Source organism: Pararge aegeria, chromosome 5, assembly GCF_905163445.1.
Source record: "Pararge aegeria chromosome 5, ilParAegt1.1, whole genome shotgun sequence".
NCBI classification, from domain to species: Eukaryota; Metazoa; Arthropoda; class Insecta; order Lepidoptera; family Nymphalidae; genus Pararge; species Pararge aegeria.
The window spans coordinates 18,112,880-18,139,266 of NC_053184.1; the positions used below are offsets into that span (position 1 = coordinate 18,112,880).

General features: G+C 35.7%; 1 protein-coding gene across 1 annotated transcript in view; it reads right to left on the bottom strand.

Moving 5' to 3' along the window:
* Positions 1–2,351: 2,351 nt before the first annotated feature.
* Positions 2,352–26,387, bottom strand: part of LOC120623887 (proton-coupled amino acid transporter-like protein CG1139) — a 39,445-nt gene continuing 15,409 nt past the window's right edge. Inside the window, exons 4-9 of the mRNA XM_039890169.1 lie at positions 24,410–24,531; positions 23,963–24,047; positions 18,007–18,251; positions 7,995–8,207; positions 3,476–3,645; positions 2,352–2,763 (exon numbers count right to left, since the gene is read on the bottom strand). Of these exons, the coding sequence (XP_039746103.1) occupies positions 2,510–2,763; positions 3,476–3,645; positions 7,995–8,207; positions 18,007–18,251; positions 23,963–24,047; positions 24,410–24,531 (1,089 nt within the window). The 3' untranslated portion in view covers positions 2,352–2,509. The remainder of the gene's footprint in view (positions 2,764–3,475; positions 3,646–7,994; positions 8,208–18,006; positions 18,252–23,962; positions 24,048–24,409; positions 24,532–26,387) is intronic.

The window sequence follows — 26,387 nt, forward strand, 5'->3', positions numbered from 1 at the left end:
TTAATGACAAGGTTGCTTGAATCCGGCTCCGCTTTCATCTCTCACAAAATAGAAAAATGAATTTTAAAATGTAAAATGTAAATTGTTGATATTGGAAAAGAGCAACTACTGAGTGTCTTGCCGGCTTCTTCTCGGTAGAATCTGCCTTTTGAACCGGCGGTAGAGTCACTAAACACAGTCTCACAGACAGACTTGACGTTTCAAGAGTGCTTGTATTAGGCCTACTTGAAAGAAATGAATTTCGAATTTTTGAATTATTCTGCGCCACGTTAGCCCCGCCACCCTGTTTAACATCAGCTTCCCACCTTTTATTTTTTCCCTTCCCTCAGATACCATTCTGTGTCAATTGTCTGTTCTCTGCGTACACATACGCATGTAAGTTATCCTTATTGCTGAGGCCAGTTGAGGCCTCGTCCAGCACTTACATCACCTCCGGTGGTCCTGGTGTCCCTTGTAGTGGCAATTTGGAAATATATATTGTTTCTGAGTTTCTCTGGTCTGATCTGGTCTGCCGTACCTCTAAAAGGTCAGCCCGTTACTATCTTAGACTACATCATCACTAACCACGTAAGATTGTATTCAAGGGCTAACCTGTAGTGGAATCACTATACTTGTTGGCACAATGATAAGGTTAAATAAATTTGAAAATGTATTGTTTTATTGTGAGGCGCAAATGCCGTAGCTTCATGTTTAAAAGCCGATAGCTTTCCTCAAAAATGCATATATTTTTGTTTAATTCGACTGGACGTTTCAGATATTAGCGCGTTCAAACAAGAAAATTAACTCTTCTATATTCGTGTATTCTCGTAGACATACACTCTAGATCTCGAACGGGCGAACGTGCGAATTGGAAATCCTTTGGAGAAGAATTTACTTTTAGCTTTGACCTTAGCTTGTTTTCTCGAGAAGGGCGTGGGCGCAGCGGTAAAATTTCTTAATCTCAGGGATAAAATGTTTTACGCAGAAGAAGTTGCCGGCATTGGCTAGTCTATTTGATATCAGAAGTGGGATCAGAAAGGTCAATAAAGTTAATATACGCTCATAACTCTCACCACCTGGAGAGATTAGACAGAATTCCATTTTCCGGACGATAAAATTGTATTAAGACCCCTCGCACGTTTGGGCGGGCCTCTGTATGAACCCAAAATGTATAAAAATATTATTACGACATTTCCTTTACGTGAAATATACTTGTAGTATTTTTATTACATTAATTATTGCCTTTGTAGTTCCATATGCCTAATTTGATTTTGACGCCTAGAGTTAATATAATTGATGAAGAGCTCCCGTAGGCCCGCTTATAGTGCGACCTTGGGACAAAATGTGTGACGCATTGAGTAACTAACTACTAAAACCTATCTTATTACTAAATAACACTATCATTGTTCTCGCCTAACGGATGTTGGCAACCACTGGCTATCTGTACTTTGGACGCGACTGTATAACGATCTTGACAACGATCGGATACTTTGCCCGTACCAATGGCCAAGTTTTTTAGCCAAGACGATCTTCGGCCTACCTAATTTATTTCAAGAACAGGGTAAAAATGGCTATTTTGCTCAAGAAAATTTTAATATCAGTCTGGATTCAGAACTTTGGTGATATATACCCACGCTCCCCCAGTAGGTATCACAAATATATATCGATAAAAAAAAATAGGGACGCCAGACAGAAGTGGTAACTTAAACGAATCTAAGTTGTATTATTTAATATGACATAGAAGCGTATGTACGAAATACGGCTAGCACTGTGGGATACAGTGAGAGAAGAAGTGCCAGCCTACTGCTATTAGTGTGTGAGAGAATGGGAAGAAAGACAGACTAGCACCGTAACGCGGTACGTAACGCAGCGGTTTACCCTTGAATAAGAGGTTATCACTTCAAAAAATGAATTGCTATTCGTTACTCTTGACAAAACTCAGAAACGGTTTGACTGATTAGAATATTTTTCTACGTTATCACTTCAAAAAATGAATTGCTATTCGTTTCGCTTGACAAAGCAGAAACGGTTTGACTGATTTGAATATTTTTCTATGTTTTTATACATTCTGTACATTCCATTCAATTAGACTTTAAACTATACTAAGTCATTTCTGAGAAAAGTGCCTTGAGACACGGCCATAGAAACGACAACAAAGCGATCCTACTCTATTGAGGTTTAAAGGGTCGAACCGCAACGAGCGCCGTCAGGGTGGGATTATGCTAAAATTCGGCTATAACTGGTTATTAGGTGTATTGTTCTCACCCGTAGGCAAATGTAAATAATACGATCATATCTACTAAGCATGTAGTTTTGAGATATTATCATACATTATAGTTATCATAGCTATCTTAAATCATGGATCCCTGGTATTCGAGAGTCTCTTAAATCTGCTACCTAGGTTGTATGTAAAATTACTGATTCGGCTGAACAAACAATTATTGTCTTCAGTCAATAACTAGGTAAGTATGCAAATAATCATTTGCTATTTCACAGTATAGGCAGCTCCTGATTGTATTTAAGCTTAGTCTTAAAAGTAAGTAGAAGTGAACTTTACAACAATTGCAGTAACCGACGAATAGCACCCGGAAACTAGCACCAACACGTAAAATAGTAGCAGCAATGCATTCTTCCACAGTATGTAAGAACACGTGCCCAGACCCCGGTCCCACTTGTGGACAGTTTGTACGACCACTGGGATGAAGAGTCCTAGAGTGGAGAAGAAGACAGCCCCTACCAGCCCTATTAGGAGCTCGAGGTCTGGTACTGCTACCGCTAGGATCACTGAAAAAGGAAGATATAAGTCGTAGTTAAAACCACATTGTTTAATTTAAAATGCATATAAAAATTTTCGGAACCGACAAGATTTGAACCTGCGACTCTCGGGCAATCGCGGCCTGAGCGCTTTCACCACTTAAGCTACGGCTCTCCTACCGTCGATGCCGAAATTAATATTTGCCTTTCATATTCCTCCAAGTGTAGGTACAAACACTAATAACAATTATAAAAATACATTGGTTAACTTAAAGCTAGGAAGGTTTCAAATTCGCCTTGATCTAAGTCGCATAAAACAAACTTAGCCGGGTACATTTTTAGCGATGTTACAGGGAACGGATCTCCTCTCACAGTGAGAAGCGGTTAGGGCCCAAGTCCACCACGCTGGCTCCTCACACCCTGGAGAACATTATGTAGAACTCTAAGGCGTACAGGTTCCCTCTCTGTGTTTTCCTTCACCGTTGAAGCAAGTGATATTTGAATTACTTAAAACGCACATAACTTAGAAGAATTAGAGATGCGTGCTGGGATTCGAAGTAGACCCCGCGAAAGCGAAGTCGAGTCGAGATATAGGTGTTATAGGTTCGATCCCAGGCAAGTGCAGAATTTATAATTTCTGAATTCTCTTTGGTCTGTTCTGGTGGGAGGCTTAGGTCGTGGCTATCCTACTGCTACCAAAGGCTTAACGTGCTTTTAGTATTCACAGTATCAAACTACTCACCAGTGAGCATGACACTCAACGTCCTCATCAATATCTGTCCTTCATTATGGAACCTTACACTAATCCTGTCCTTCAACCGTGTCCACATTATATCCATAGGCGCGTACATCTGGAGGAAATACGTGAAGAACACTGCCAGCGCCACTAGGATCTTCGCTGCCAACGCCAGACTGTAACAAGAACATTATAATTATAATAAAATCTTGAACAAGTGGGTGGGCACCAATGTATTTATAAAAAACGACTGCCAAACACTGTAAGAATATTGAAATTTGAAAATTGTGCCATACAGCCTACAAATTGGTTCTTTGACCCTTGAGATGATGTAAGAATTTTATCAATACTCACCTACCTCTAGATCTGTTTTAGTATTTAGTACATATTCTATAATAAAGAAAACGTATTACCATCGCTTAAATGAGTTTTATTTTATTTTATTTGCCGGCTTTTTTCTGAATTTTAACCCTTATTTTCAGAACTACAGGGCATGTCAAATAAACTGTCATTTTAAAATAATTCTTGTCTAATAAGTAGGTACACAGTCATCCATAAGCTAAGCCAGTCTTGAGAAAATGGAGCTATAGTCGTAGACTTTAAACTTTATTTATTTATTAATATTATACTGCAAATCCTTGTTAATAGAACTCTAGTAAAATCAAAGACCAGGTTACATAAAAAAAAACTTTTTTTAAAAGGCATTAAAATATTCTACGCGCACATATATTTCACTAACATGAATGTAGATAGATTAGTTATCATAAAGTAAGGCTGGATTCACTTCCCTTTTCTTTATGTAGCCTTTTATCAAAATCGAGGCAGAATCGATCTTGGGGATAAATACAGATATAATTCCCGATGAGACTTCTTTCCACGTCAAGATTAGTCCACGTTACGCCTTTTCTATACGTAGATGTCCAAGGAAAATGCCGTTACTTTTTGAGTAACAAAGAACTAACAGCAGGTAAAAAGGACTTTTAGTATGATATATTAAGCTATGTTAATATACATTAACAACATTTCCAGGCCATATTAAGAAGAACAATCCATTCTGTTAAATATGCGTTTCTTTATTTCTAAGGTATCAGATAGTTGAATCCAACGGACGGATATAGGATTCCGAAAAGATAAAGGCTTAAAACAATTTACTGTGAATTTTTTAGTCTCTAAAATATTCATAAAATTCAAAATTCAAAATTCATTTATTTCAAGTAGGCGTAATTAATAAATAAGCACTTATGAAACGTCAAGTCTGTTTGTATGCCACTCTATTACTGCTACTCCTAGCCAGGCGTTTCGGTGGATGGCGTGCCAGGTCGGCTAAACTCCACTCCACGTGTGCCTAGGTTATGTGGTTCTCTTTTGATTCGTCTGAGGAGAAGAGCAGCATTCGGGCCGCTGGAGTGTGGGGCCCCTGGAAACATCGATTAACAATTTCTCATATGGAAGAGATGGGAGGCTCTTTCCTCAAGCGGTGAGCAGGAGAACCAGAAGGTTTAGTAGTTTTCGTAAGACTGCTAAAACGTCCCTTGTACCTGTTGTACCATGCGGGGATATCCATGAGTTTTTCCCCACAGAAAATTGATGTTTCGCCAATTAAATCTTGATTCTTAAAACGTTGTTGAAGCTTATTCGATAAAATGGGGAATTAAAATGATTAGTCACTAACTTAGGTGGTACCTAGTAATTCTGAAAACGTAGCCTCGTTAAAAACTAAAAAGCAATTATAATCCCGTCTACTGAACATTTTGTATATTTAATTATTGGGCAGCCTACTGCTGACTTTATTTCGTAACATTAATGCAGTGAAGTTGTTAGCCTAATGAAAACATTCTCAATTTAAATAATAAGTAACATTTAATGTAAAGGTTTTCTAATGTTCGCTACTTTTCGTAAGGTCGCAGATTAGGTCGCTTTAACTTAATAAGATTTAGATTAATAAGAACGACTGAACCTATCAAATGATAAAAGAATCATAGTGTTCAGATTGTACCAATGACTTCAATTGTACTTATAATTATATCAATGCAGTTGACGAATTAGTATTAAGGAGTAAAAACAAAAGAAAGTTGGTATACCTACCAATGTGCCCAGTTGTTAAACTCCTTCTATTTCTTCAAATAAAGAGGAAAGTGTTTTTTTTTATTATGACATCGTTGTGGGCTTCTTTATAGGCTTGGGTGCGTTTCGAACCCTAGTAACTTTAGCTTTAACTTTCCGAAAGTAGTTAACGCCATTGTCTCACTACCGTGTACTTACATATTTTTTATTTAACGTAATCATCAAAACTAGCATCTATGGACCTAATAAATAATTATTGTACTATACAACGTTTAAATGAAAACAGAAATATTAATTCACAGGCGTTACAGGAATTTTTTTTCCTGTCTCTGAAACGTATCTGTGAAACCGAAAAGCTAAGAGTTTTTGAGTAAACCGCTGCCATAGTTTTTAGTGAAATATATCAGATACAGCCCTAACATCACAATATGCAAAATTAAAATCGAGTTCCTATAATTTTATTAGGTACGCGTCGCGTAGCGTAGGTACTATGCACGTGTCTGACTTACTATCTTCAATGCGGTTGTCATAAGTAAACACTTAGAATGTTTTGAAAGGAAAATAAATATGTTTCTTTTCAATTAATATTTTCATTAATATTTTTTTCCTTATTTATTTCGTAATTTGGTTACACGTTCTATAAAACTAACTATTTATATCTGGTACTTTATCCAGGATAATTCCTTCCACGGCGCTTTAGTTGATCTGCGTTATCGACAAGTAAATAGGTTTAAGTACAAAAAGAAACAAAAATTCCCTAGGTAACTATTCATGCACTACTAACTTTTGAATTGCTTTATGCAATCTTGTTGAATTTACGTATTCATTGAAATATCATTGAAATCAAAATATCTACATTTACTAAAAAATTACTTGTACTGTACTTTTACATTTATATCAAATTCCAAATTCAAAATTCAAAATTCATTTATTTCAAGTAGGCCTGACAAGCACTTTTAAAACGTCAAGTCTGTCCGTGTGTAGTGACTCTACCACCGGTTCGGAAGGCAGATTCTACCGAGATTCTTCTCGGCAAGAAATTCAGCAGTTGCTCTTTTCCGACATCAAAAATTTACATTTTACATTATAACATTCATTTTTCTATCTTGTGAGAGATGAAAGCGGAGCCGGATGCTTCCAAGCAACCTTGTCATTAAGACACTCATCAATTGTATAATAACCTCGCTGTAATAAATGTGTTTTAAGACATTCTTTAAACTTATGCATTGGTAGGTCCAAAATTACCTAAGGAATCATATTATAAAAGCGTATACTCAATCCCACAAATGACTTCTGCACCTTTCGCAGACATATCGTCTGATGTCACTAATTTATGAACATTTCTTGTAAGTCGACTGTTTATATTCACTTTTTGTTTATAAAGACTAATATTTGTCTTACAAATACAATATTGTTATAAATATATTGTGAGTCTACCGTAAGTATAGGTACCTATTTCTTTAAATTTTTCACGGAGGGATTCACGTGACTTAAGTTTATATATTGACCTCACAGCTCTTTTCTGCAATATGAATATAGTTTTAATATCGGCAGCTTTGCCCCATAATAAGATCCCGTATAAAGTCTGCGACTCTACTTATTTAAATTTTTTCTCGAAACCATACCGATACCAAAGAACTTTTCTCGTATTTACACTTTTAAAAAACAACTGTTTATTTTTTTATTATTACAATGAAAACATTAAGCTTAGTTTGCGAAAACCAAAAAAACCGTACCTACTTTATACACTTAATAAAGCAGGTATTATGATTTTTTTAATCTTTGTACATTACACGAAATAGGTAGATCTTCCAAAATGTATCTTACTCTATACTCACGTTTAGCTCCGACACTGGAGCATCTTCAGGAGATGTTGTTTTAGTTAAGTTTATATGCAAATTGTATGTATTTATATTTATGTATATTACCTATTCATAAAAATATTCATCAGTCATCTTAGTACCCATATCACAAGCAACGCTTACTTTGGCGATAGATGGCGATGTGTGTATTTTCGTATTATATTTATTTATATATTTCTGTCACAAAGCAGCATTGTTGTAATGCTGTGCACTGGTCTGAAGCAGTGGCGTGCACTTCATACATGCACAAAATCACTGCATACCCTAAAAAAATGTATTACTCATAAAGGGGAAGGGTTTTTCCATTGTATGCCATTTTCCTTCTTTATGCATACCCTGGTCAAAAACTCTGTGTACGCCACGGTCTGAAGGAATGGGTTGCCGGTGTAAGAGGCTTAGCAACTACGTCTCAGGTTGATGGGCTCAGGGCAGCAAGTTGCAAGACGTGTTGTACCATCAGTTGGTACACTTACTTGGTCCATAATTTATTGTTATAAAAAAGGACATCGCTAGTATTCTTCGGTTTTGGAACCCTTTAACTGTTGCCTCTTTCTATATTTTGTCATTAATACATAGTTAGTAAGGTTAAAAATACTCACGCTTCATTCTCAGGCAAATTCAGAGTGATGCTCCCCAACACCTCATCCCCATACTTCAGGTAGCCAAACAGTCCGACCACAGCATACAGGCTGGCTACTAGCACCATGGTAACATTCAGCACACCAGGGCAGCCCAGGAAGTGTCGAGGGTTCGCCATCTCATTCTCCACCGGCATTACTACGTTGATGCCCTCCATCGCGAATATAGCTGTACTGAAAACAAACATAAGTAAAACAAGAGAATTTTGTTTATCTGTGACTAGGTTAAACTTCTGTGTCACCAGTTCTGGCTTCGGGTAAGGTTGTGTGAACCAGCTCACGTCTGAACCTAAACTAATTCAAATGTCTGCTCTATGGCTTTTTTTTTTTTTTATCATCATCATCAATAATAATATGATTCCAAAGGTAATTTTGGACCTACCAATGCATTAGTTTAAAGAATGTGTTAAAACACATTTATTACAGCGAGGTTATTATAATATTGATGAGTTTCTTAATGACAAGGTTGCTTGGAAGCATCCGCCTCCGCTTTCATCTCTCACAAGATAGAAAAATGAATGTTGAAATGTATAATGTAAATTTTTGATGTTGGAAAAGAGCAACTGCTGAGTTTCTTGCCGGCTTCTTCTCGGTAGAATCTGCCTTCCGAACCGGTGGTAGAGTCACTACACACGGACAGACTTGACGTTTCAAAAGTATTAGGCCAACTTGAAATAAATGAATTTTGAATTTGAATTTCATCATGGTTATTATCATATCAACCCATTACCGGCCCACTACAGGGCACGGGTGCCACAATGAAAAGAGGATTAGTGGACTCCACACCCCTTTGAGAACATTATCGAGATCTCTCAGGCATGCAGGTTCCTCACGATTTTTTCCTGAGTTGAAACAAGTGATTTTAATTACTATAAAGGCACATAACTTAGAAAAGATAGAGGTGCGTGCTGGCATTCGAACTCGGACCCCCGAAAGTGAAGTCGAGCTCATACCCACTGGGCTATCATCGCTTCTGGTCTATGCAAAATAGGCCTACTAAAGAAATGAATACCTAGTTAATTATAAAGTGAACCGTGGGGCATCATTACGCCAAAATATTTACCCACGAGTTTTTATTCTGCCGGTATGCAATAGTAGATTTGATGTGAATGGAATTTGAAAATTTCCCGTCAATGCCATGCTTTTTTCGGTATAGTACTGACAGAATAACTGAACAATAGAGTTTTTATAAATACCGAACCCTTTTTTAGTTATTTTTACCTAAACATTGAAAGTGTTTGTTTATGCATCAGTTTAAAAACTATCGCGCTCATTATCTCATGTTCAAACTTATGCCATTTATCGGACATTTGAACGAAAATAATGCATAAATTCATTAAAGTGTATATATTCCTCATGCCCGTATCCAACGACAACGACTCCTAGCTACTATAATGAGCGTAACTAATGGTCTCTGAAGTAGCTCATAAACACTTTTTGTTTTAAATGTGTGTCACATTGACAGCAGGTCAGTCAGTACTCCACGTACTAATATTCAGTACTCCACGTACTAATATTCAGTACTCCATCGGACATTTAAGCGAATATAATGCATAAATTTAAAGTAGATCATGGAAAAAAGGATTAGTACCACAGTAAATAAGCTTATATATTTACAGTACCAAAGTAAATCCCTACTAATATTGTAAATGTCAATGTAAGTTTGTTTGTTACGCTTTAACGCAAAAACTACTTAACCGATCCTCATGAAACTTTGTACACATATTCTTGGAGGTGTTAGAAGTACTACAAGGTAGTTTTTATCCCGACATTAAGCTCGATTCCTTTGGAAGAGGGGATGAAAGTGTTTGACGATTTTACACCAAAACTCCAACAAATTATTTTTGTACTATAGAGGTTATAATATGTATTTAATGTTGCCCAAAGTTTGTGTAGATCTGATGAATATGGTTGGAGATAGAGGACAGAACTCCTCAGCGGACTGCAACCCCTCATTTAGCGACACTGTATACTTTAAAATTTCTTAGAACTACAACTAAATTGAAATCAAGAGTGAATATACATCTAGCGCGCTCCACCTTAGGCAGCATCATCATTTACCATCAGGTGTGATTGCAGTCAAGCGCTTTTCTATAAACATAAAACAAAGTCGAATGAATAGCAATCTGAGGTGAAGGGTGACATTATATTACACAGACAGACATTATATTCATTTCATTAGATGTATCATCATTCGGCCGATTGGTGCAGTGGGCAGCGACCCTGCTTTCTGACTCCGAAAATGTTTGTGTGATGAACATGAATATTTTTCAGTGGTTGGGTGCTTATCTGTATTTATGTGTATTATTCATAAAAATATTTATAAGACATCTTAGTACCCATAACACAAGCTACGCTTACTTTGGGGGTTGATGGCTCGTTGTATATTGTCGTAGTATATTTATTTATTCATGCACAGATCATACTTCATTCTGTCTCGTATTATAAAATGAGTGTTGCTAAAACTAAGTTGCATAGCTAAATGTCAGTAGGTACTCATACGGTGTGCACACACTGTGTGTCTTGAAGTTTTCATTTATCCTTTGAATAAAATATCTCTAGCGATTCTCGACTTGCTTTTATTTAGTATTTTCTATTTTTTTCTAAAGGAGTGTTCTGAGTTGCTTGCATTAATACCAATGTTCCCTGCTCTCCGACCTCATCTCACGCCGTAGAAACAAATTCCTCACCATCTGGTCACCCGATATAAGCAATACCAGACCATTTCTACCGCGCCCTTGCAAATTGTGGAAATATATCATCTTATATTATGTTCTCCCAAAACTACGGTTTGGGGTTATTCAAGGGCAGATTGAAAGGGCAGAGAAGCGGTGATAGCCCAGTGAGTCAACTTCAACTTCACTTTTGAATCCCAGAACGCACCTCTTAATTCTATAAGTTATGTGCGTTTTAAGCTATTAAAATATCACTTGCTTCAACGGTGTCCTCAAAGGTGTGCGAAGTCCACCAATCCACACTGGGCACGCGTGGTGGACTACGGCCTTAAACCCTTCTCATTGACGAGAAATGTTGTTTTTAATCTTATCATACAAATTATCTGGAAGCTTAAGTGATGGGAGTATATATTTCCAGGCACGCTGGCCATATGCATTATTATAAGACGGTAGTTTAGTAAATTCTAAAACTGCTTTAATGACTATATATCATACATACATAATTCAATAATATATTGTTCATAAAAAAAAGTGTTTTTAAACATCTGTAGAAAAGGGGTAGAACGGGCGATGATTATTTCAGCCTTTTTATTTTTCTAAATTAACCTGTGTTAACGAAATACAAACATATCTCGTAAACCTAGATCAGTATCTATCAATACTTAATTGTATTGATGCCACCAGCTATTGATTTATACAGTATATAAGTATTTCCGCTGTTTAAGTAACAAAGGCAGACTTTAACTAAGCCAGGCTGCATGTTGAAAAGTTCAAACCCCTTTGTACGCGTAAAGGTAACTATCTCGTTATAAGATGTATGCATAGCATAACAAACACCTTCACTGGCATTACGCTGCGGCGTTCATGAAACAATGCTTTTATCATTGTTATTTAGTATAGGGACGAGATAATTAGTACGGCCTAGAATGGAATAAATACACGTGGGCGTATACATAAGTGCAGTACCTATTATCGGTGACAGAAGGATTATACTTGTTATTTTGATATTGCAAAGGTAGGCTGATTATTAGTTAATTGATATAATGTAGGCCTATCACAGGCATATATGAAGAGTTGATACGTATGTCGCAGTACATAGAATAAAAGATTGATGCCCTTTTGACGGGCAACGTCGAGCTCGAGTTATTTAATGGTGTCAGCAATCGCAATATCATTAAATCGCAATAGTAGCTCTAGAAATTTACTCTCACGTCTTGTATTAGTTCTCAGCTTTTTGAGGGAACGGTACGATTTTTCAATAGGGTTGGCTCAATGGTGCCAGCAGCATACCGCAATAACCAGGTCTACAACTTCACTTGCAAGTCGCACGTCTTGTAATTCTATTGTTTCACGACATTTATTTAAGATAATGTCATGCTAAATTCCATCAAAGTCCATCAACCTGCCATGCATCTACAGTTTTTTCTAAAAACGCTTTGGTAGGCTGGAAGCGATCGATCGCTTTGTAGCGATAAAGCCGCCAAATTGTATCCTCCTTCTTTTGTATTTGCATTTTTAATATTTTTATTTTTGTTTTGTGTACAATAAAAGTATATCTGGAGAACTCTCAGGAATACAGGATCGCTCACGACGACCTTAACCATTATATCAATTAATATTTTAATTGTTTAAATGTGTCCATTCCATAGAAACGATAATTTACTTCGAATAAAACTGTCTTCACTCATCGGAGTCCAGACCTTTAACTATCAGACAGCTGTATCCATTATTGCGTGAAAGAAAAAAGGAAATATCGACTACAAAATAACTTTCACATTTATAATAACTAGTGGTCGCCGAGTGATGGAACTGAACAAAAATTAATTGAAATTTTAAGTTTGAACATTATTGGTTCTGTTGTCAAAGATTATTAATTTGTCTAATGTCTTCTGAAAAAGAGTACATATGCGTGTGTGACAAATATATGTTAGTGTGTGTTGCGTTTATTGATTTTATGTGTTTATAGAAATATATATAATTAAAAAAAAATTGCTTTCTGCACTCCTTCTCTATATAAGTGTCGGTTATTTCACACTCCTCAGTGCGTGCAATTTTCTTGAAAAGGGGTACAATGTTTTTTCTTCACCTATTAATTTATAGATAAAACAATAATAATATCTTTATTTTATTAATAAACGTATAAATTTCATTAATACGAAGCCCTGTTTGCTTCGATAGTTTGAACTGTGTTACAAGTGTCTTCCCTACGTCTATGGTCCTAATTACTAACGTTTGACTAATTAACAGGCAAAATTAAAGAAAAAAAAAAGGTATAAATTTTAGAGTTGGGTGGAGTGGTACTTTGTGTTGCGGGTTGTGATTTATACATGATCTTTAGGCGTTACCTATTTTCTTTAGTGTCAGAGGCATTCTCTCTCTCTCTCACAATATTAATTATCAGCCTAACCTAACGTCACTTTTGACACCAATATTTCTTCACTAACCGAAATTCGCTTAGTAACTTGAGTACCTACCAGGTACATATATGGTTTATTTCTAGTCGACCTAAAGCAATTTGTTATGAATAAAATGCGGATTTTACCTACTGATAGTTCTTGTAAAACAAAGTACATATTATTCTTTTAAATATACCTACACGTTTTTTTTTAACCTACCTAGTAACTTATTTAGATACAAATGTCATTATACTAAATATTATTTTTCAATATAATCGTTAGAGAAGTGTACACTGAATCTAAAATCATCGTCATCAACACATCCACCGGTCCACCATTGTCAGCCAACTCTCAGGTATCCTTCCAATGTTTCCCTTCACCGTTGAAGCAAGAGATACTTTAATTCCTTAAAACGCACATAACTTCAAAAGTTAGAGGTGCGTGTTGGGATTCGAACTCGGCCCCCCGACAGTGAAGTTGAGCTGCTAACCAATGCGCTACCTAAAATAAATGCAAGTAATTACCTACCTCTTAAGATTTACGAAACGGCGTTACGAAACGTGATTTATTTCTTAGCACCAATCATGTGTTATTATATAAAACTGGAACTTGAAAATACTTGTAACAAAAAGCTAAGAGAAAAGCTTCTGCGCCACTTCACAACCGCCTATTATGTTCAACGCGTATAGCGTTAAATCTTGTCAGAAGTCTGCGAAATTAAGTATTGATCGTATGAGTTGTCTGAAGTGATGATTAGGTATACACTTATAAACATTATATGAGGAAAAGATATCTGGCTTACATGCTCTTGCTCCTTTTTACTAGTATTTGTGCATGAAAACCATTCTCGTGAGATTTATGAAAAACTGAAACAAACGCGGTCATAAATTTTTTTAATGTTTTGTTCAGACCGGTCTATAACAATGAAAGCCTTTTCACAAAATCTTTATTAAAGTGAAATCGCGTTCATGTTTGTCAAACATTCATGTTTGTATAATCTGGTTAATCTGGTGGTTTATCTTATGTTGCTAACTCGCTTTGACTACGCTTTCACTCTCTTTTACTCGCTAGAACCCGTGAAGTGCAAATTGAATTCAAATTCAAAATTCATTTTTATCAAGAAGGCCTCATATAAGCACTTTTGAAACGTCAAGTCTGTATGTTAGTTTTATTTTATCATTATCTTTTCCAATCTAGTGAGAGATGAAAGCGGAGCCGGATGCTTCCAAGCAACCTTGTCATTAAGAAATTCATCAATTGTATAGTAACCTCGATGTAATAAATGTGTTATTAGGAAACTTCACCAGCAGGATTTTTCGAAATACTGTTTGATTAAAAACGCTAGTGTGTTTCTAACGATCTCTGCTAAGCACCTTAGGATTAGACAATATAAGCGAGAACAAACGGATTACCTGATTTTATTTAAATTAATTGCGAAGTATCAAAAGTATACTACAGTAAAAGTACGGTAAGGGTTTAGGCATCAAAAAAATACTTGGACAAGCGTTACTCTTGCTACGTTCAGGAGTTATTCTGAAATCCCTCTTTACGCTTGGGATTTATACCAACGCCCACATTATAAGTCTATACAAAAAATTTTTTTGGATAGACTTAAGAGGGTTGCATGGATGAAGCAGTGGCAAACACGTCTGTGAGCACACAGGGCCCCCCTGAAAACCAGCGCTGCAGCTCGCTGCGGCTTCGTGCTGAGGCGGAACCCTATTTGTCCACATGGTTTTTGTTACATATATTTTTGTATACAATTGTAAGAGATTTAGTGGGCAAATATATAAATTTTCTTTTCACATTATAACATCTCCATTTTGAACAATCTACCATTTGTCGCAGTAAAAATAAAAAATCACCGGACAAATGGTCGTTAAAATTTAATAGGATTAGCGAGTAGAGATGTGTGTGCGTACCCTTCGGAACGCTCTCGTAAATCCATACATCATCAAAGTTTTTATGAAACGTACGCATATATAGACATCCTATTATAACACAAAGTACTTCCTTCACAAACGATAAAAAGGATTTGATATGAATCGCTTGAAAAGAGGTGCTTTAAGTAGGTTAATCCTTTTGTATACCAAACCTCTAAACTCCATTTGTGTACAAAGTTTTAGTATATTTTACCGAGATTGTAGTACAGTTTAAGAAGCATAAGAACGACCAATAAGGACTTATTAAAAAAAAACTTTATGGAAACACTGCAGGAGGATGCTAGCTCCACAGTTTGCAAGAAGCGTGGGAATAAATAGGTATCTGATTCTGGTGTAAAGTCCTTCGTGTCTGGTAGGTATATCTGGTATAACGTCTTTCGTCCGCCTTAAATACGGTTCTTTACAAATCCCATGGGAAGCGGATGGAATACCTATGTTACTCTCCGTCCGTTGAACTAACTCTATGCCAAAAAATTAAAAAAAAACCCCTACTTTCCATGTAATTCACATTATTCTATTAGGACATTCCATTTGATTCCCATAAGGAGTGAATTTTAAAAAAAATTATTTAATCCGCCATTTTGTGGCGACTGTTATTAAGAATTAAAAAAAAATTAAAATCAATAATTGATGGAATAATAATACAAAGTATAATAATGTTTACAATATTCCCTTCAATGGGTAGTTCAGTTAAAGACGAAATTGCATTTCTGTGGAAATACAAGAAACAACATTTAAAGCTCTTACTTCGGGTTTTTAAAATAATTTCTTCTTAAAATAAACTGTCTTTTTTAATGTCACATATGACCGTAAAAACATTGGTGACTTTAAGAAAGGGTTCGATATATGAACTCGAGAAAAGAGTTCTTTACATTTATATTATATAACATAATATATAGCAGTTAACGGTTACTTGAAGAAGAATAAAAAAACAACAAAGACTCGTCATAACGAGTCTAGGTGGTAAGATGCATTCTAAGCTAAACTCTATGGTGTAAAGCACCCGAATTGGTTTCTATGCGAGATCGTACCAGAACGCTGAATCGCTTGACAGCACGTCTTTGTCGATAGGGTGGTAACTAGCTACGGAGGAAGACTCCAGAGCAGACTATAGAAAATGTCGACCCCGGTACATTAACTTGTGAGACCAGAGCGGTTAGCATTGCACCAGGGATATTCTAATGAAATATTTGAGTCAGTGGGTAGCAACCCTGCTTTCTGCATCCAAGGCGGTGGATTCGATTCCTAAAACTGGAAAAAAATGAAAGATGAAGAAAGAAATGTTTTTCAATGTCTGGTTTTTTATCTGAGTATTATATGTATTTTTGTGTATTATATTGATAAAAAATATTCATCAGCTATGTTAGTACCCATAACACAAGCTACGCTTACTTTGGGGCTAGGTGGCGATGTGTATTGTCGTAGTATATTTATTTACTTTATTTTAAACAGTAGAATGAACGTAATATAAAAGTGTTACGATCATCATATGAACCTATTACCGGGCCACTAAAGGCACGGTTCTATTCCCACAATGAGAAGAGCTTTGTTAAAGAATATCAACACGTATTTCAAAAGAGCGTTGGTGGCTCTATTCAGCCGGCTTCTGAAGTTCCGCTCCGCGTCTCGCACTCCCCCTGTGCTCTCAACACGTAAAAATAGCCGCGGTCGTATTTCTTATTTTTAATAGCCTTTATAACCAATCTAATAAATTACCTCATTCTACTTAGTACTACCAACATATTTATTTAATTTATTTATCATAGGTACAAGTAAAGTAAAGTAATTATAATAATTATACAACCAAATGCGTACGCATATATAAATGTATGTCATGGTGCAATTTAAACTCGAAGTTTAAAAATATTTACGAGCATTCTTTTCACACAAAGTATCCTGTCGCGAAACTAAATGTTTATTTGGTGTACATTTTTTCGTAAAACTGTAACCGGTCTTCTTAGTCGAACGGAAACTCTCTATAACATGCTGGGGGGCACATGCTGCATTGGCAGGTTTCAATTAGTAGGGTCTTAAATATTGGGTTTAGAGTTTTCTTCAAAGATTACTCAGTAGGTAGCCCAGTGTTAAGAAAATTGGACGCTTTCCCGGTGCCTCGGAAAACCCGGCTTTTATCATTAATATGACGACCTCCCTAACACAGCGGTGAGCCCTGTAATTTTAGTAGAAGGTTCGGAAACCGGGTTCGATTCCCGGCAGCGCCATTTATAATATCTGAATTTTCTCTGGTCTGGTCTGGTGGGAGGCTTTTGCCGTGGCTAGTAACCACCGTATATACAAAGACGTGCCGCTAAGCGATTTAGTGTTCTGGTGCGATGTCGCGTAGTAACCTATTAGGGATGTGACTGCCATACTCCCTAATAGGTTAACCCGCTACCATCTTAGACTGCATCCTCACTTACCACCAGGTGACATTGCAGTCTATGGCAAACTCGTAGAGGAAAAAAAATACGATGATAATAAACATAGGATGGTAATTAAATTACAGTAAACAAACTTAGCCGGGTGTTTTTTTTTTTGTTATCACCATCTCACATTGTAATTTAAAATTATTTGAAGAGCAACCTGGTTAGAGCAATAATTACACCCAAGCATTTTTATCGATCACGTTATCCTTTATACTATAATAGGACTTTTCTATAAGCTTACGTTTAATACAAACTTCGAACTTTTTAAGAGACATCTCCAGATGTCACCTTCTTAAACAAATCTTTAAATTCAACTGTCCTGTAGGAAATTCTTTTACCGTTATTTATTAAGTATAGATGATATATGCGCTGAGTTCTCCGCCTGCATACATCTATCTCTTTCATATATATGATTATATCCGTCTCTTTCTAACCACACCACCAAACCCAGAGGGCAGTGTTTTGCTGAATCTTGTTCATTGAGTAGAATATCACCAGACCAGATAAAACTGTTGTAGTAAAATATTCCTTACCTCAAAAATAGCGGCCATCTTTGTACACTATTGAATAGGTTTACATTGGACACGTTGGGTATATCCTGGAACGTGTAGTAACAAGTCACGATAAAGGTGACTATCAAACACAGGTTGGCAAACATCGAGAACGGTACCAGGTACTTAAGGTGTCTGACTTGGGTCAGTAGAATCAAAGGCAGCAAGAGAACTCCGCAGTAAACCTCTACCTGGAATGTATATCCTGGGTAGAAGTAGTCGAAAATCTGGAAGCAAAGGGCAGTGTTATAACAATGACTTCGTCAAAACGCTTTTTAGCGATAAGGCAGCCAGTCGTACAACTTATATTCAATGTGTCGTTTTATGTGTTTCTTCGTGTGCGTAAAGTACGAGTTTACTTTCCCCTTACGAGTTTACTTTAATTTCCTTTAAATATATGAATTTAAAATGCATATAAAAAATTTGGAACTGGACTGGACTGGAACTGGACTTCCATTCCGATATATAATCACGGCCTGAGTGCTTTACCAGCTGAACCGCGGTACTCACACCAACGATGCAGAAATTAATTTATATTTTTATCAGTAGCGATTAAAAGAAAAAAAAGAAAACATTGCAGTTTCGATCTTCTTTTTTAAAGGTTCTTTTTTTTACAATGAGACACTTTTAACAACCAGAGATGTTTTAACTCATTTCTAGAAATACTGGAAATAATAAGAGTCCGAAATTTACTTGGGTTTTAGGAAAAAACTACGGAAATAATAAACCATTCTTTACATATTTTTTGAGTTACCAACAATAAACCCCTACTTACAAGCAAGCATAGTTTTGCTGTTCAATGATAAAAGAAAATTTTCTTGTTTTGAATAACACATGACAAAACCCACAAGTTATCGTTTTACTTTGATACTTCAGGAGTCGGAGTTCGGAACTCGCGGTGCACGAGTAAGACTCGTTCTCGGTTGGTTATTTTAATTAGGTAAGGTTTAAATAAAAGTTTTTAATGCCGGTTTTTTGAAAATACTAAGAGTATTCGATACTTTTTATGTTATTGTAAAATTCGGGTCCATTCAAGCGATTTAGTAAACTCTAACTTAGCTCAGAGCTAACTTATTTTTTTTTTTCTCAAAGCCCCGTTAAAATTGGTTTTGAAACGAATAAAGTTGAAAAGTTAAAGCGTTACAAAAGTTATTTAATAGAAACCAATTACAGCTTTAAAAACGCGTGTTTGATTTTTTTTTAAGTTTTGAAGGTTGTCTATTGTCAAGTTTTATTAATTAAATGCTATATCTAAAACTAAAATAATTATCTACTGTTATTAAAATTATCAGGACTTGAAACTCCAACTGTATTTGAAAATTAAAAGAAACTTCTAGACTGACAAGGTTCAATGCTCCGGTGTCTATTTTGAAGAAAGAATAGGAAAAATAAATACTTTTTTCCAGGTAAACGTCAGGAATCGTGTCGAAAAAAGCAGAACGGATGTCCTTTTCTCGAAGCAGTCCATGCCATTTTTGCACACTCATAACTTCGTTGTGTGTAAAACTACTCTTCTTCACTAATCCAAACTTACTGACTGACTGACTGACTGACTGACCGATCGTCAAATCTCGAGGGCATAGAAGCTTCAAATTGAGAATACAATTAGTGTTTTGTGTGTTAATTAAGGTAAAACAAATATATTTTGTAAGTCCAGTTTTCTAGACACACAAACTGCATCAACATCAACATTAGAATTCTTTTATGTTATATATAAATAAATTTACTATTAGGAAGCTGTAAAGCGGTGATAGCTCAGTGGGTAAGGGCGAGTTGCAATCCCAGCACGCACCTCGCACTTTTTTTAGTTTTGTGTGTTTAAAGTAATTATAATATCATTTGCTTCAACAGTAAAGAAAAACTTCGTGAGGAAACCTGTATGGCCCTGCATGGGCAAGCATGGTGGACTACAGCCACAATGAGAAGGGGTTAACCCCTTCTCATTGTGGGAGGACCCGTGCTCTGTAGTGGGCCTGTAATGAGTTGATACAATGATGATGAAGATTAGATTCCCCGCACATAAAACCGCTCTGTATAACAATAGTTTTTATATTATGGCGATAAAAATATTCAATAAATTACCTGACGAAATGAGGCCACTAATAAATGACATTAAATGTTTAAAAGATAAGTTATTTCAATATTTAAATAGACATTCTTTTTATACTATTGATGAATATTTAAAATGACATTCGTTAGTAATTATTAATTTATTTGTATTCTTTGACATGTGCCCATATAAACTTAATTGTAATTTATTATTTTATTCATTGTATTGTGTTATTATAGACATTGTAATTGCCAATATCTTAATTGTACCTTGTAGTAACATCAATTAAAATATTAAACACTACCCTGACAACAATTTGCATGCCAATTTGGCGTGGTAAAGTTAAGATCTGCATATTTTTTTTTCCTGTAACACCTATTTACCTGTATCAGCAAATATATATAATTGAATTGAATTAAATTGAATTAAGTAAAGCTAAAATTTTTCTACAATTTTTAGCTCGGTCTTTTGCAGAACTTTTATAAAACAAAAAGCAGAATTACAGGATTCGCGCCACTAAAGAAACATTAAGTCCATTTTACTTTGACGAAACAGAGTTTGATATGTGGAATCGACTCATCGATTGTGAGCGAGTAAATCTTGTACTAATGCACAGTACGAACAATTACCGTGACAGGTCAGCGACCTCTACGGTAACTGATAACAATAACTTTACATCGGTGTAGTTAGTTGCATCCGATTTGCGAAACTGTCTGTGTATACTCGTGAAGATTGATCATAAGTTATTAATGATATCAGTGGTGTGTGCTAACTAAAATGGCCGGGACATTCTACAACAATAATGTACGTATATCTGTATACTAAGATCTCTTTCTATTGTCTTGTTATAAATTTGACGAGTCTCTGTGTGTGTCTGTCTGCGGTATCGTATTTCGCCAACGGATGAACCGGCTTTGATTTTGTTAGAAAGTTCATTTAGTCGGTACTGTTCTTAGCTATGTTTTATAAAACCCGGTTCAAGATGGCCGCCAACACAAAATGGCGAATTACATGTTTTTTCACAACTCAATCAATATAGGTAACATCAAATGACTAGTAGAATAATGTACATTAGAATGAAATTCGAAGGGTTTTAAATTTATTCTTTTTAATTCTCGTACTGTGCCAATGTTCACCTTTTACACTGGGTAGAGAAATTTAATTGAGTGACTCTAAAAATAGCGAGACCGACAAACGCCACGTGGCCAGCCGTCAGACGCAAATTTTGATTAATCCAGTGAGGAGCATGTAGCACATACATATTTTATTCCACTACAAGTAAACCCTTAATAGGTGTAATTATAGTAACAAAGTCTCGCAAAAATTTTGTATTTATCTAATGATATGTGATTCATGTACGTATTGAAAGACGTATTTTATTTATATTCCAAGTTCCAAGGTTGATATTCATTTTGAATTAATAAAACTGCAAATTCTAGTGATCCGCCGTGACAGGTGAAACGCCAAATTCAAAATTATGACGTCACGTCTATGTAAACATACTTTTGTAACGCTTTAACTTCGAAACTATCAGTTGCTAAGTGCTTTGTTACTCGTATTTCTTTCTCAAACTAGAGGCCACAGAATTAGGAGCAAACGATTTACACGACTAATATTGAAGCATAAAAACTACTCCACTTTAGTAGTGTTTCTCGAACATGGGGATAGTCCCTTCCATTTCATTTATCAGTTGACAGTAATTATTTTACCTCTAATGTTCTAATGGAAGTGGGAAAAGTTTGTAAGCAAGCAATATGTCGCGGGGCGTTTTCACTGTTCTTGGACACAATGCACTGCATGCAATGCTGGCTGAATGAGGATTCTGTATGTTCTCAACTCTATGCGAGCAGCAATACACAAAAGGCGACCACTTCGGTCAGGTTAGACTTATCTGAACAGACTAAAGCGATTTGAGGACGAAGTATTTATTTCTTGTAAAATGGGTTGCAAAAACGAAATATGTTGTGATCTCAATAACAAAAATAATTTATTGGTTTAAGTTACAAAACCCTCAGCGTGTGAGTCCGAGTCACACTTCGCCCGTTTTATTTTGCTCACACGTGAAGCGCTATTTTCAAAATAATTTTCTATGTCTATTTTAATTCAATGATTACAAATTACGTTTACCATTTGTGTTTCATTTTGTTGGGAAATATTTTGTGTAAGGCACAGCGCAAACTTCGACACTTTCTTGTCATTCGTTTGGTAATCAGTATTGAGTTATTTATTATTTCTAATACAAACGCAGCGCTCGGTTTCCTTTTGCTTTTAGATTGACACATGCCTATAGCCGATCATAAAATGTCAAACATTGCAACTATACACTATATAGGATCGAGTATAAGTCGCAACCAACAATTAAAACAATGTATACACTAAGCAACAAACTGTTTTTTCATCGAACTTGTCTTAACAGTTTATCACTGACAGAGCTTTAACTATCTCTGGCGATATTCAAAAAATCCCATAATAATGTCGACGACTATTAATAAATAGCATGGATATACTTACTTATTTATTGTATGTTAACTTATTTAAGGTATTTTAATATGTAAGTGTTGTTATTATATTTATTAGTTTATTTTTATATTTATTTATTAATTACATTATATACTTCTTATATATTTGTGCACACTTGTTTATGTATTATTATGTAGTTATTCGCATATATGTATTTTGTACCATCAGCAGTCTATTCTACCCTTCTTTTTTTCCTAATTCAAAGGTTGCCTAGCAGAGATCACTATTAAGCGATAAGGCCGCCTCTTGTATTCTACTTTTTTCTTCATGTTTCTGTTTTTATTATATTTTGTATATACAAATAAAGATTTTAAAAATAATAATAAAAAACAAACAATGATCTGTTATTATCAGTGTTCAGAAGTATTTACAGAAATTGCAGTTTTCAATGGCGTCCTCTGTTGGCAACAAAAATTGTCAACGTTTGTACCGGGCCTTCAGGGACACTTTTTAAGTCATTCGCCTAGAGCGCCATATTTGCTCAGGACACTGCCTCGAGTGACTATATAAGAGATCGTAGTGGGTGGAATTTAATTTAATTTTTGAATTACTGAAACCTTTGTGCGAGTAAATGTAGGAATGGGTAAAGCAATAAAATTAGAGTTTAGCGAAATATTATTCCATCAAACACACTCGCAATATGTGTAATTCGTGAAATGTTCAGAACTCCCTTTCATTTTATTTCAGCTCCTCAATATACATATTTCATTAAAACTTTAACTTTGCTCCGACCTTCCTTTTTTTTAATAACGCAGAATTGTAGATCTATTTTAATAGACTGTAAAAAATGGTTTATGTTATGATATGATGGTCATATGTGGATGTAGGCATATTATGGTCAGGTGATTTCTATTAAAGTATCATTATTATTATTATATACATTCAAGTATCTTTATTAATTATAGATGTAGTATAGTACAGGAGTGTTTTATACTATAGCACCTCATGATAAATCCAATATGGCGGATATTACAGTTAATAAACAGTAACCATCCCAAACGCAGGAGGTCTTTTATATGTCGTGTTGACAGTTAAGTGTTGATTGAAATCCTGCTAGTGAAAACAAAATAAAAATGAAAATGAAATGAAACTGAAAATAAAAACGAAACTTATTGTTAAAATATGTGTGCTGGGAATCCTGTGTGTGTGTGTGTGTGTGTGTGTGTGTGTGTGTGTGTGTGTGTGTATGTGTGCATGTGTGGGTGTGTGTGTGTCTGTGCTAATGTAAAGTTTTAGGTTTATAATTTATAAGGAATTTTAACAAAAACGTTAAGGTGACGTAATTACTTAAATCTAGCATTTCAATCGTTTTTTCAATTTATCTGTAAATAATGATATTGTATTTTTGTGTTACAGAAAGCAACTCACGTTTTTCAAGGAGGAAGCGATGAAAATGACGTAGACACTGGTTCCCCCGAGGCAAACTCCAGCCATCGCGTAATCTACAAAATGCCTGCCAACAAGTAAGAATATCTTATTAACTTGGTCGTTTGCATCTAGTTACCACGACACCTGAGAAACATAGATACCACCGCGCCACGGGGAGGCTCAGTGATTATGTCGGACTCGTACCGACTAAAACCCAACGATATTCCTACCAGTCGCCTGTTGGCTGGGCCACGGGAACGCTTTCGCATACACCCGCGACCAAGCTAGATGTTTTAAATAAGTCTAAAACTCTCGGAGCCTATTGGGCTTACAAAAAACAAAGAATTCTTGCCACAAGTGGCACAAAACCATGAAATTTGGACTTATATATGATGATGGTCATAGATGTTCATACCTACCCTTTTTGATATACTAAATAGGACTCACCGTACGAATTTGGCATACGGCCTCAATCGTTTAGGGCCATTCTTGAATACCTTCACACAGGTATCGGTATAGTTCAGGAACCCAACTCGACATTCTTTGCTGATGTCTCGTGAAGTTTTCACCTGGAAATTTGAATATGGGCAATGACTCGCTCGACATATGTTTAGAGTGCTATCTTTCGTAATGTGTTTCCGGTAGTTTCTCGTCTTGATGACTTCTTCCATAATTGCACCGACAACACCCTTGGTTTCCCCAAATAGGTCACCGAATTGTAACCAGGATACAGAGGCAATTTGATCTACATTTAGTCCCAACAGGGCCTTGTGGAATCTGCTACGCAACTCCGTACTCTTCCACACATATACACGATCTGAGTTACTTATTACTTGTGGCTTGTGCCAGTTCTCTAAACCAAGAAATAGCGGAGTAAGAGCCTCATCTACTCCTAAGCCTCAGCCACGACATCCTTACAAATATCCACATTCATTCTAAGAAAATGATCTCAAAGATTGCACCTCTCACGATTATGGAGGTTCTTAGCATTCGAGAAACCGCGTCCTCCACACTTGCGTGGGATGTACAATCTCATTAGGTACAGACGAACATGGGAGATGCATAAGACGTCAACGGTTTGCGAACTTTACAGTCCAGAGTGTCCAGTTCAGTTCGAACCCACTTTAGAATGCCACAAGTGCCACTTTTTCAGGCGGCTAAAGAAGCGTTACTGCAACACCTGTTTCATATGCCCTGCCGTAATACCAAGTGCTTCTGATATTCCAAGGTTTATAGATCTTCCCTTTAGAATTTAAAAACAAAAATAATAATAAAAACTATTATTATTTTTATTAATAGGATTTAAAATTTATTCCTAGAAAAATTCCTTATTTTATGGTAATATGAATAGTGTACGTCGCAACTTAGTAGATAAGTAGTTGCATGCTAGGTAAACTTAACACTTTGTTTTAGTTTGCTGCGTTTTTGCTGGGTTCTATCAGGTACCCTTGTTTATATAAGACTTATCTGTGGAAACCTGTTATTAGTTTTAAGTCAATCAATTTGTTAACTAGTTAGTATCTACAACTGTTGGTTTTCCAATTAAAGAAAAAATAAAATAAAATAAAATAAAATAAAAGTCCCAATTACTCTTGATTAGGTTGTACAGTGGTTTGTACACTACATTTCAATTAGGTATGAATATTTAGAGCTGCGAACGCGTATCTAGAAATTTATGAGTCTACCTAGCTCGGAGCTTTTAGGGAAATAGCAAAACGTGCTCTATCTTTAAACGCTTTTAAAAATTGCCTTTATTTATTCAGCGAATCTTAAGAGCTCAGTTTATATGTAAAGTAAAAAGTTTTTTTTTGGTCCACTAAGTTAACCTTTGACTACAATTTTACCTGGTGGTAACATAACACCAATACACCAAATCGAGTTGTACGCGGCAGCGCAACGGAAACCAAGTAAGGATAAACTTGCAGTCCACTAGGTTACATAAAATTAATAATTCGTTAAAAGGCATACAATTGTACAATGAACTACCCGTTGACATGTTGGAGATGTCTCTTAAAAAATTCAGTTTGTTTTCAGAAGAGTCCTTTTGTTTGTATAAAAACTACGTAATTGACAAAAAAGCTTGTGTGTCAAATATTGCTCTAACCACGTTTCTCTTTCAATAATTTTAAATGACAACGTGAGATGGTGATAGCATAAAGAATACACGGTTAAGTTTGTTGTGGACTTCTTCTTAGACCAGGGCGCGTTTGGAACCCTCACCATCCATGAGCTACTAACTATTAAATTATAGTTTAATAGTTAACGCTAAAGTTAGTATTAGAACTCCCTCACACAGTATGCTTTTCTTTCCATAATTGTTTCTAGTTTTAGATAGTAAAAATTTAGTTTTACGTTTTCTTAGATAGTTTGCGTATGTTTTTGTTTGAACTTTTTATTTTGTTAAGAACATTTTATTACATATACA